Source organism: Platalea leucorodia (assembly GCF_965183815.1).
Source record: "Platalea leucorodia genome assembly, chromosome: 16".
NCBI lineage: Eukaryota > Metazoa > Chordata > Aves > Pelecaniformes > Threskiornithidae > Platalea > Platalea leucorodia.
Genome location: NC_138838.1, coordinates 5591664 through 5604873, shown reverse-complemented (window position 1 = coordinate 5604873; position 13210 = coordinate 5591664). Strand labels below are relative to the sequence as shown.

The following is a 13210-nucleotide window of genomic DNA, read 5'->3' as shown; positions in this document are numbered from 1 at the left end:
GATAAGACTAGGACATGAGATAGGAAGAGGCAGGTAATTCAGAGTTACAAGTGATATTCAGGCTTTTTATTTTTTTGCTTTTTATTTTTTTATTTTTTGTTTTGCAGCCTGCTTGTCTATCTTTTGACTTCTCTGAGAAAATACTGGGTCGCATTAATAGACGACCAAACAGATCTGGAGGACTTATGGTTTGTTACTCATTCTCTGCAAATGTATTTTAAAGGCAACCATGTGTTTCTTCAATATCAGTGTCAAGCATGTATATGGCTTGCAAGAAAAAAGCAATATAAGGAGCATGATTTCTTTTGTCTGTTAAATCTGCTGCTTAGAAGTAGACTAAATTTCACTTAATTGCATATTTACATTTAAATACTCCTATTTAAATACTCCTTTGACAAACAAAAATCAAAATAATCTGTCTGCTCATCTGTGATACCTGTTAACCCAGGATCCAGCTGGAGTCCTGTAATAGCACTCTGTGCCTGCAAGGTCCGATCAGCAGAGTCAGCGCTACCAACCTCCCTAAACAGCGGCGTTTGCTTTATTTAGAAACACACAGAGAAGGCAACAAGCAGCCGAACCTTTAGGAGTACAGGATATCTTCTCAATTTTCTAAGCTTCTTTTATTGGATTTATAGGTGTAATTCTCAGTTTAGATATATTCAGTGAAAACTGAATTTATTTCTAGTTCCTCTGACAGCCCATACACTAAGAGTAACAAGGCCTCGAAATGGGCAGGCAGCAGGTCCCCACTAATGCAACCAGCTCTGGCCAAAGTTGGTCCCCTCGGTCTGAAGCTCCACGCCTCTGCTGCGCCCTCCAGGCAGGCATGTTCTAATGGCCCACCAAGGCACTCTTTGTTATACCGCATTGCTGCCTTTATTTTTCCTCTGCTGATGCTCTTACCAACACGAAATAATTCTGAGAGTTGCTGCTATCCGCCTGGACCGGCAGCTGTGGAGAGCTATGGATCACCGTACCAGTCACCACGGAGCAGAGCGACCTCTGTCCTTCCCGTGGTCTTCTGCAGCCACCAACCCCTCAGAAGTTTAACCAAACCACAATCCCAAAGGAACACAATTCCATTGCAGTTAAAATATTACTCCAAACAGGTATTTTTATAGCTGCGAGCATAAATTGAAAGAGCTGTGCTGCAGGAATGTCAGAAACCTGTAAGAGTCAGTAAATATTTTCTCTCACCACATCAGGTGCCTTCTGGATCTGCGTAGCAAGTTGGAGAGATTTGTTAGCTGACGAGAGCTGCTCCCTTAAGGTCTCTGCCTCTCTCTGAGCCACCTCTGCCCTCTGAAGGAAATGAAAAGGGGTGAAAAGAGAAAGTACATTCAGTTTAACAACTGACAATTATTACAAGAACATTCATCAATTCATGCCTGACTGAATATAATTGATTTTCCTAAACACTCAACCTAATAAATGTTAGAAAAAAAACATAGAATGTGATGGATTTTTATTTTAAACAGTACAAGGAAGAAATAATTGAGCGATTATGACAGTAATTTAACGCTAGGAGCAAGGAATCCCCTGCTGATACTAATGCTGCGGCCCACTGAATTTCCCAGACTGAATAAATACAAGTGGAAATGGAGTCTTTTTATTCAATTTCTTTCTATTCTCATAGACCAAGCAGATTTTATTGCAAGGTTCCTCATGGGAATAATTCTCACGGGTAAATGCTGAATTAAAAGATATTCTGACCATTCTCTCTAACACGCATACAATGTTGTGGGCTGTCTTTCTTCAGTAATTATTTCCCAAAACATGAATTGTTAGATTCTGTTCTTTCAGCAGGTCTATTTATTCAACAATGTTTAACCCTAAACTGACAATTTTGCACAGATCAGTTACCAACTGCTGAGGATTTACGCAATATCTGATAAGCCTGTGACTTGGCTACCAGACAAAATTCTCAAACAAATATTGAATAATAATAGAAAGGAGAAAGGCAGAATTATGAGGCAAGATTGTCTGTAGAAGAGCTTGGGTAGAGACAGATGGATCAGTAACTTCAGGCAATAAATAGCAGCAAAGTCCTTTCCATAACTGTTTATAAACTTCTGTTAAGAAAGCGGAACAAAACCTGGTTGTTTTTACAGTATATACTCCTCTTGGTCAGATTTCCTTCTCTCCTTTTTGTAAAAATCTGGTTTATTTTTATAAAGCCACATTGCTTACCTCCTTGAGTAATGACTGATTTTCACCTGGGCTACCCCATGCAAATCAGGCTGCACTTTCAGCAGAAAACAGCTAAAATAATTTTCCATCTCCACTTCCAAGACCTATCACCAACTCTTCCAAACCCATGAACTGCCACCAATCAAGGTCGAAACTTTTCTTGACCAACTTTTACACTGATGGGTCCCTTCCTTTACTGAACAATAAGTTCATTTTTAAGCCACCAAAACTGCCATATTTCTGTGTGCCAGACTCCCTGCTTTTTCAGCTAATCCTTTTGAAAACCTAAGTCATCTAAAATAGCAAATATAAAACCTATACCCCTGTGTGTGTGCATGGTCTTTGACTTACTAGTCAAAGCAGAGACTCTGTCTGCATGTTTAATCAATCAGTAAACTAACGGCAATCAAATACTAAATGCATCATCTGCGCTATTTGCTCACAACATTATATTAAATGATTTTGCATAGGTTCTACAGCTGTAATTAAAATGTAATTGTAAAATGTACAGTAAGATGGCTCTAATAATCAGAGCATGGGACACAACCTATTCTGTGCATGAAAAAATGGTAGCAGCATTAAAAAGGCACAAAAAGAGAAAGTTTACGTTGTTTATGCAGCTGGATAACATTAGGATAAAAAACTGAGCTAACAATACAGATTGAGATAAATTATTTTCTCGCACTTTATTAGACGTGGCTGTACATATATCGATCTAATAACTGCTAAACAACTCCAGCAAAGCAGGACAAGTTACTACACTGTGGCACTCGCTCTTGCATCTACTGCTGTATAAGTAATGGGTTTTGCAGCCTTAAGCAATTCTGCTGATGGCTTCCATTCACAGCAGCATTGTTTTGAGACTCTATTCAGCTTGCATGCAAGCAAACCACAGAGGATATTTCTAATAGATGTTACATCTGCATATACAGTAAGCTGTCAGCTGCCCTTTCTGCATAGCCTCCCCAGCCAATTCAGAACACCTGTTGTAATCCTGTGAATAATATCAGACAAGATTTCATACTATGCATTGTTAAAAATACATCAACAGAAACTTTGGGCAGTTCTGTTTGGGAAATACTGGTCAATTATTCTCTTTTTTTTTCCAGAATGGAAGCTTTTTAGAGCCAGAATTATAGATGTGTTCAGTGTCTGGAAAGCACTTTTGGGTGCTGTTGCAATATAAATTATAAATTACACACAAAAACCTGTTAGAAGAATGGTAGTTTCAAAATTGAGCACTTAAAAGTTTTGAAAAGCCAACCCCAAGGCCGCAGGTATGTTCGGCCACCCCCTGTGCGCAGGGCTTCGGGAGGCAGGCTGGAACCACACAGTAACATGCTACTGCTTTTTTCCAACAAGACCCCCTATTTCATTCAACTCTTGGGATGAATATTGCTCGGTGAATGAATATTTTGCTTTGCCCTCCTTGTTCTGTGTGTGACCTCTGCGGCTTATTTACTGCAAACTAGTCCCACCCTCCTCTGCAGATAGGATTAATCGCTTCCTCATGGGCTGTGCTCTGGTTTCCACCGTCAAAGGATCTAAGTGCTTCAGAAGCGTTAATGAATGCACTGGCACAAACCCCCGTTTTGAGCTATATGGGTTCCCCAAGCCCCCGGCACACTTCCATTCCGGTGCACGGGGGTGTCAACCACAACCGCATGGCACGGGCTGCATTTGGCTGTTTCTCACCTGCTCACCTGAACCCGAGACCCCATACAGCGGCTGTGGTGCTGCTCCCCTGCAAAAACCTCTGGTTTTGCCTCGCTGACTCCTACCCCTCTCTCCTTGTCACTCTGTCCCCTTCCTAGTTCATTCTGGCCACTGGAAGCACCATTTCTGTCTTCTCTGAGCTTCGCAGTGCCTTCAGCTTCAGGCAGGCAAAAGCAAGCTCGTACCTTGCACAACCTGACGAATACACACAAACTTGCAGAATTTGTCTTACCCCCACGATTTCCTCCTTCCTCTTTTCCTTGCTGCTTCTTCTCCAGATGTCCTCGCAGCAGCCCTGTCCCGGTCCTTCTCCCCCCTCCCTCCCCACCACCAACCCCCTCTCCACTCCTCGCTCTCCGTGCTCTCACGCCGAGGTTGCCCGTCTCCCCGTCGCGGCAGGGGCAGTCTGGAGGGGCAACTCCCCTCCCAGCGCTCCCCGTCAAAGTGGCACTGAACCTTACATTACAACCAAGAGAAGAAAAACCTGGCTGGTTAATGTTCACCCAGCTGGCGCAGCGATAGACTGCAGCGTGCTTGGGACAGGCACAGACATCAAAGCCGACAAATTCAAACCAGATTCTGTTGAGTTTGTGTGAACTCGGGTTTTATTAAGACACTTATAGGCTGGCCAAACTTGGGGCTTTTTTTTCTTTTGCTACTTGAAGCAACAGAAGTTACAACCCTGAGAAAACGGCAAACCCTCCCTCATCAAATGCCAAGCCCCTTCTCTTAAATATGGGCACAGCAGGCTCCTCACCAAAACAGCAACAACAACTCTTAACATGTGGGGAAAAGTGGATTTTTTTTTCCTAATCTTGTTCTTAGAAATGGTTGAACAATTTTTCCTGAAATAAGAAAAGAGAGTGCAGCCAGAGACAGACGCCCAGTATGGAAAATGGCTAAAACCTAGCAATCTTGCACAACTTGGAGCCACTGGAAAGTTCACGCAACCTTCTCTTTGTGTGAAACTATCCCACTTCAGCTAAGAAATATGTGTGCCATAGTACAGTTTCTTTTCATCAGTCAGTGCTAAAACTCTTGGTTTCTTACTTACAAATCTACTATGCACAGCCTAGAAAAACCACGATGACCAGTGACAGTCACACTACTGGCCTTGATAGAGATCACGCAAATACAGCATTGTCCAAAAATGCTATTTTTCTGGATAGCTCAATCATACAATTGCTCCTAATTTCCATACCGCTGTTTTTCTAGCATAGAGCTACCTCCCTGGTAACAAAATATTTCAAAATACTTTCATTCTTATTAATATAGCATGTAAATATTGTACTGTTCATAGTGGAGCCAGTAGGTCATGATGGTAATGCTGCCTTGTGCTTTCCAATTTAAAAAAAAAAAAAAAAAGCCTTACACAATATATCCAGTTTAAATTATTCTCATTGTTTCCTGACAAGATAATGAACAGCATGAACTGAGTACTCTTCTACTTACAGTAAAATGTTAATTTGATCAAAGACCAGTGGTGTGAATAGCAAAATGAGATACTTACAAGCAAAAAAGTATAACCTTTCCTTTAAAGTTCCACCAGGCAAACTATATTTCCTTATTACATGCTAAATTCAGTGCTATACGCGGCAAAATCTTCCTATGGGCTAGGAGTGTATATTATCACAAGTAATTCTCCTGAAGTTAATGAGCCCGGTTACGGCAGTAATCACCATACTTGGTTTTAAGCGCTTGAAGCTGACATTCTTACTTGCGAGCTGCCGCAAACGCTATGTTTCTCAGAGTATGAGATCAATTAAAGCACACTGGTTCAATGTGCTTTAATATTCTGACTTTTGAGATATAAAAATTTATTCTAAAACCTTTAAACGACCCTAGCTTTCACAGAACAGCAGCAAGGTTATCAGAAAAATCTGTGACATGAAAGACTCTTCAGGGCTCTGGCACCTATTTTTTCCAGCAATGGAGAATTACATGAAAAAAAGAAAAAAGAAACCCTCCAACAAACAGAAGAGGTTGGGTTGTCTTCATTCTTGTCTTCAGGCTATTGCACTTTCCTTTGCGCTCTGAAAGGCTGCCAGATAAACGTATTCCCAACTGAAAGCCAAGCATTTACAGGAAACTGCTGTGTTTGTATGAAAATAATATTAACCATATTTTGCCTTTATACAGCACTTCTCTGTGCAAGGATCTCAGTGCACTTTATAAAGTAAATGTTATTATTCCCATTTTACAGATAGTGAAATCACAGGATTGAGAGAATGACCTCATCTGCTATAAAATGGCATAACTTTGCTGAATTCAGCGGGGCTACGGCACACCACGATAGCAGAGGCTCCCGTTCATTGCAAAGGGAGTCAGAAATAAAAAGCAAATACCCTGGCAGTATCTGTGTTAGCCTGGGTGCAGACGAAGGACTCAGGGCAAGATGAATACCTTTCTTTGTGGAAACATAAAAGCAAGGACTGCCTTGTCACTGGTTTTGTTACCACTGGTGGGTCAGAGCAAAACCCTCCCGCGCAGCACTTGCACTACCTACGTTGTCTTGCATTTGTGTTGCTAAGTGAAAGAGGAGACTTTATTCCATCTGCTGCTCAAAAACATACATATTTTATAGCAATCTCACTTAGTGGGAATATCTCTTCAAACCATTTTCCAATGTGATTTGTTAGCGATAGGAAGGTACCATGCTCAATGAAATAAAAAAATGATCTTGAGAACAGCATTTCTGCTAAAATGCCCTGGTGAGGTTTTCTTTCTACTTCTATGGCAGACACCGTTCTATGTATTTCAGTAGTAGTTTGGTTCCAAAAAATCCTTAAACTTACTAACCCTCCCTCTACAGATCTTAAAATCTCTAACACCACATTTCTGTGGAATAAATGGTACCGATCCGGTATAGAATCTTTAGTAAATGGTTATGTATTTTAGAAAGAACAGTTGTTCTTCTTTTATTGATAACAGAAGTTTCTATAGTTGACTTTCTTTCCCCAGAAAAAATAAGAAGTAGAAATCTGGAAGCACAATCAGCACTGTAAAGATGTAAAGAAAACCAATGGAAACATTTTGCTTTTCCAAAGGGATAACATGGCATAGACACAGAAGAAAAAAAAATTCTTTATCTATAGCTTTCACAGTATAGTCCACCAAAAAAACCCCTGTCCCATGGTCTCTTTCTGTTACTACTCCCAAAATCTAAGGATACCTATATCTGCGTCTGTTTTTCAAATCTATTTCCTCCTCCTTAAGATTAAAATACAATAACCTGGGATCAACCAACCCTAATGAAAGTTCTTCTCTTTTTCTTTTAAAAGTGAAAAAGCACTTTTTTTTTCAGGAAGCCCAAATTACAAAGCCCATTAGACTTTGTTAAAAAAAAAAAAAAGTAGTGAACTGAATGTATAAAGCCAGTAAACAGATCTGGATACCTCAATGACATGCAACCACAAACTTAGACTCACTACTAAAACCTTAAAATGAGCCCCCCTCTCTCTCTCTTTTTAAAACTTACTCCCAAGTATTTCTGTTTTCACAACATATAAATTATTCTTTTCAATGGAAACCTCAGTTTTTCTCATGCACAACCGGGTGATTCCAGGTTGCTAGATGAAGTATAGAAACAGAAGGATAATTCATTTGAATAAATTTGTCATCCCAAAGATTTGTCACTTACTCCCATAAACACATATAAGAAAGGTGTAAACTTGAAATGGTACAGAAAAGTGCTAACCGTAAATATTTGTGTAAAATATACATTCACACAACTGTAACTGTTGCAAATGCGGAAAAGTACACTGGAGCTTCATTAACTTCACTGATTGGAAATTGTAATATTCTGGGAATCAAACAATAAAAAATTCAAAGATGCTATATCCCAAACTATGATAAATCATTTATTTTGACAAGTAAGGGTAGTTTAGTTTTAATTATTTATTATTATACTTCGTAGCGTATCAGAAAATATGCAGTGATTTACTGTGCAAAATGAAATCTTAATAAAACGAGTCCCTTCCCCAAACTACAGGATTATTAAATCTTCATGGAAATGCGAGGGTGAACTCTCGGGTTATTTTTGTTATCGAGCTGGCAGGTTAGTAAAGTGAAAATAAGCAATTCCTATTGCATTTAGTTATATTTTGACCTCAGCCCTTCACTCACCCAAGCCATACAAGTCATGCAACCTCAGGGATGAGGAGAAAAACAGAGAGGGATAACAGACCCCGCTGCCCACTGCTCTTCTGCTGTCTGGCAGATGATGCCTCTGAGTGCTAAAGCAAGCGGGGCCTATTGGCTTCAGACTTACACCCCTGCTAAAGCTACACGTCATGGAGCTAATGGCTCCTCTTGAGGCAGGCGTAGGTAGACCAGCCATTTTAATGTACTGTTCTTTTCCTTTTTGTACTGGTTTATACCTCTCAAGACCTTAAAGTGGAAGGGTTACTCTGCAGGCCACCACTGACACCCACCTCCCAGCCAGGACCTGCCTCACCCTAACAGAGGGTGTAAATTGGTGTACTTAAATTACTCTGTCTGAGTTTTGTCAGTCTGAATGAGACTAGCCCTGCTGCAAACCCCACTCAAGCTCTTGGATTAACCGCACTGAGTGCCTGGATTAGCAGCTGAGAAAGGGCTGTCATCCCAGCAGCCCTGCTGCCACCACATCCCTACCTCCAGCGCCCGCCTCCAAACCCCTCCACCCCAGCTTGCTCCGCTCAAGTGAGGCATTTATTTCTCCCATTGGGTAGGGTTAAGGTTTGGAGCAAAATTCAGTTTATACCTTGAGTTAACGACACAACAGAGAGAAACTGAGCCTTGCAGTCACTACCTCTTTTTATTTCTAAGCAGAAAATTGCAAAGCTCACTGGTATTTAGGGGTAATTATTTCTATGAGCTAGTAATTCCTTCTGGGGATGATAGCACACAAACAAGCCCAGAAAGCTCCTGCATGAAATAATTTGAGGATCTAAATGAGGAAAAAGCAGTGGGAGAAGAGAGGTGATGGAGTCTGAAGACTAGGAATGGTCCATGCTTCACCCAACAGGACGCGAGGGTGGGAATTACAACATCAACTCTGTCCCCATGGCTTTCATCACCCAGAATATGGACACCCGGATCAACGTCAATGAGTACATCCACCCTCTCGTTACTGCAGAACTGGAGAGGGAAGTGGCACCCCGCTCCTCAAGAGTCAGAGAGGTGTCCTTACATAAAGCAAGGGAAGTTCAGATATGCCAGCTCTGGATTTAAAAAGGGCAGTAACTGAGAAAGGGATTTTCAAGAAATATCAGATATCTAAAAATTTACAGCAAGTATTTTTTCACATTTTCAATGAAAACATTTTGCTGTTCTGTAAATTTCTGCTCCAAATCCCAGTCGTTTGGGTCAGTGTTAATTCCAGAGCAGCAAAACATCACATCAAAATCAGCAAGGCAGTCTATCCTCAAAGTAGGAGTCATGCTGAGCATTACTCTTTAAAGGTAGCCTTCATAATGGGGAATAAGTACTTACTGAAATGGTAAAAGGAAATGTTAATTTAACTATTAAATACATAATTACGTTAAGTACTTGTTTCTGCAATTTTAACACTTCAGCCTGATGCAAACTCACTTTCTGGCCTGTGCAATGGATTTAATTTCTTCCAATTCTTTTTTTTTCAACTATAAAGAGGTAAAACACAGGAATTGCTGCTACAAAGATTACTTAGTTATAATTTATAGAAGTTATAATTTATATTAGTTATAATTTATAGAAGTGTTTTATAAAGGTAAAGCATCACACAAGACAAGGACTAGGGGCATGTTTCAGCAAATCAGCTGAGCTACTTCGGCAGCTCGCTGCTCCTGCTCCTCCACCGGTGAACTTTCCCTTCCCTGTCTCTGCCAAGGCCACGCGCTCCCCTCGCGCCCCTCATCTGGGTGCTGCTGCTTCTCTGATGTTTTGTTGAGCTGCCTCAACTTGCTAAACCCGCAGAAAACAAACCTGACCCCTTCACCCCAAATTCAGGCTTTTCTGGAGTTACTGAGCTCAATGGACTCAGCAAAGGGTCCCCCAATTGCAAAAGCTGCTGCTAGGGAGGGGACAGGACCAGAGCAGCCGGGAGGGGGAAGCAGAGGAGGGGGCGATGGGGAAAGGCTCTGGCTTTACAACAGCTCAGAGGAATTGCACACTGATGTTTACATACAGATCCAGAGCTTCCTGAATTACAACCAAACTAAGGGTTATGCGCATAAGCAGTTAAAAATTTTAACTAATTAAAACAACCAACCAAACAAACAATGAAGTAAACCACCCCCCCACCCCACCCCCATTGCAGGTTTGTTCCAGTTAGATAGGAAAATATCTTCAGTATTTCTGTATAAATAGATATATTCCATTTTGGTACGGCAATAAGGAAATCAGAAATACCTGTTCTTTAACTACAACCACCTTTCTACTCTGAGAAAAGAAAAAACCTACTGGGTAAATCATTGCTGCAACTTTGCAAAACGTACTGCCTTTGCAAAAAATCACAAAATAATTCAACTGAAACATCTTTAACACCTACATCATTTCTAAAAGGACTACAGATTTTCAAATAATTACTAGCACTTTCATAAATATTTAATGCTGTCTACAAAAGTTCTTTGACAGAACTAAAAACCCACTGTACAAACCCCGATTTTCTTTTACTGACTAAATAATCAACCCAACAACTTACAAATCTCCCTTCTGCTTCATTAGTAATTTTCCCATTTATAAAGAACTAACGTAAAGGACAATATACTTGCTATACTTGTCAGCTGCACCAGGGGAGCGTAGGGGCTGAAAGTGGTTCTAGCAAAAGGAAAAAGACAAAACAAACCAGGAGGTGGAGGGGGGTTCGTTTTCAACAGGATCAGTGCCCTGGTCTGGCTCACGGGGCGGCTCCAGCACCACTACGGGCAGCACGAGGTGTGCAGCAGGGCCGCATGGCGGGGAAGGGGATGCAACCAGTCTTCCTGGAAGCGAGCTGCTCTTAGGTAAGCTTCAATTGGATTATAAAACCATAACCTGAGAGATTTAAGATCTGTAATCTCTGATCTTACCTGACAGAGGGATTAATGAAGCTCACTGATAAGCAAATGCCCGGTTGAGGTTTCCCTCTGTGAAACGATCACCCGTTGCATGTATCACCTGTGAAACCTGCATGGCCACACACATCTCCTTCACCACCTCAAGCAGTCACTCCAAGTACAGACTGGACCAGAAGGGCACTTTGCTTGAATGTTGGGTTTGGTTTTTTTGAAACGTGTTTTTTTTTTTTTTTTTTTTTTAAATTCTAAGAAGTTCCATATGATTGTGCCACTTTCTCAGGAGTGTGTGCACGGTGAGGGAACGCGGAAGAAATATTTCACAGTCTACCAAATTAGCATCTGCAGGAACAAATCATAATTTCTTTGTTCTCCTGCATGGCACAGTCTGATCCAACCCTTGCTAAAAATTAATATGCCAATAAAACATATCAGAAAAGGAAGGAAAAAGAAAAGGTCAGAGAAGGCCACAAAAGCTGGAGCTGCAGCTGAAGGTCAGGCCTCCCTAAGCCAGGCTGCTGGCAGCCCTGCCAGTGCTGCAGGGCAGAGGCCCTTTACCTTGGGTAAACCAGTTACCTGCATGTCCAAGTAGGGGCCAACGTGATGGATTTAGAGACATAAACCCAAGAATAACTACAGTGAGAAACTTAAGTTTAAATTATTAGAAGGTAAATATATGGCAAGCACTACTCTACTGTGCAGAAAATCCTTACAGAGTATCCCTAAAGAGCTGTATTTTTCTCTAAATTTGCATATTTTCTTACTCTACACAGTTACAACTGCTAAGTGCATATAAAAGAACTGTCACGAAATCCAAAAGAGAAGAAAAAAAAAAATCGAAGTCACACTTAGAATTTTATGAGGGACTCTTAAAATCATACCTGATTTGCTCTTTCAAGGTCTGTCATGATCATCTCGATTTCATCAGCCCTGGGAGAACAAGAGAGCAGAAGTACTGTTATCACATGAAGAATGCCTGCTATATGAGTTCATGCACAGTACAATTGCAACATTCATACAAACTATACCAATTTCCAATATTTTTTTAAAAGGACACAGACTGATCAGCTGAGCTTTTGACTGGTGAAATCCCTCGGGTTTCAGCTCTGTGGACTGGTTTGCAGGTCTCCAATTCCTTTGCCAGTCCCCTTCTTGCAATGAAATGAGCATATTGATATCTGAGCATATTCATTCGATCTTTGAAGACCTTACTCCCCAACCTTCTGCAGAAGGGCAGTGTCATCTTTCCTACATGTGAAGGTGCTTCACAAGTGATAATTATGGAGAAGTCAAATACTACAGTTCTTCAGTCAACTACTTGTATACACAGAAGTAGCCTGTTACTCTTCTGTTTCAGTGTGCCTAGAAGTTTGGTTCTAAATTTGGCTAAAAAAAAAAAAACAAAACCAACTTATCATGAGGTCAGAGACCAAGAAATTTAATTTTACATTATATAGAAAAGAGTTTTTTGACACAAATTTATGAAACTCTAAATTTAGACTCAGGCTCTTAATGCACTTTACAAAGCTGAACAGGAAAGTCCAAGGGTTGAAAACTATAGAAATAGGCAAGGAAAAAGAGATCCTTCCCATACGTGTGTTAGGGGGCAGCTACCAGCCCGGACCCTTTAAAAAACCCAGCATTTCTAAGACTTTGCTCACACAAATGAATCCAATCCTTAAGCAATCTTTTTTTATCATCATGCTGAATCATGGGCAAATATTTCACACTCATGCTCTCACCTGTGAAAGGTACCAGGAAAAGGGCCTACAGACCTAGAAGTATGTTCTCTATCAATATAATAAGACATACTACTTCTCCCCAGACATTCTGCCTGTCTTATATCTCTGGACCATATGGAAGCAATAAACACTATCCTCATCTCCTATGAACAGCAGCTTTAACCAGCAAGTCCTTTTGCAATCTGCCAACACCATAATGTCTGTTTTTTGTTTTTAATCTGTAGCAGATCATTATCAGTAAAAGCTGTGAAATACTGGAATTCCCTTCCTCTGCCGATGCAGAAAAGTCAGGGTTTGTTTTTCTGCTGATCCCACGGAAGATCCATTTTTCTATGCAGGTGTTTGCTGGGAAAGACGGTTAATTGAAGTACATCGGGGTACTGGCACACTCGAGATTGGATCATTACACTGAATATTGACTTGCTCTTCAACAGCATTTTAGGTTTCTGCGTGCACACTTAGGGAAATACTGTAAAAGATCATAATAAGTAAATGTGTATGTATATAAATTAATGGAAAATTATTTTTAATTACAGCCTTTAA

At 40.7% G+C, this 13210-nt stretch overlaps 1 protein-coding gene across 5 annotated transcripts in view; it reads right to left on the bottom strand.

Annotated features, from left to right (window-relative positions):
• CUX1 (cut like homeobox 1) overlaps positions 1–13210 on the bottom strand; it is a 282207-nt gene that overhangs the window by 90372 nt on the left and 178625 nt on the right. For all 5 annotated transcript variants that reach the window (XM_082328024.1, XM_082328020.1, XM_082328021.1 and 2 more), the window contains exons 9-10: positions 11807–11855; positions 1201–1305 (exon numbers count right to left, since the gene is read on the bottom strand). In XM_082328024.1, coding sequence (XP_082184150.1) covers positions 1201–1305; positions 11807–11855 — 154 coding nt within the window. The remainder of the gene's footprint in view (positions 1–1200; positions 1306–11806; positions 11856–13210) is intronic.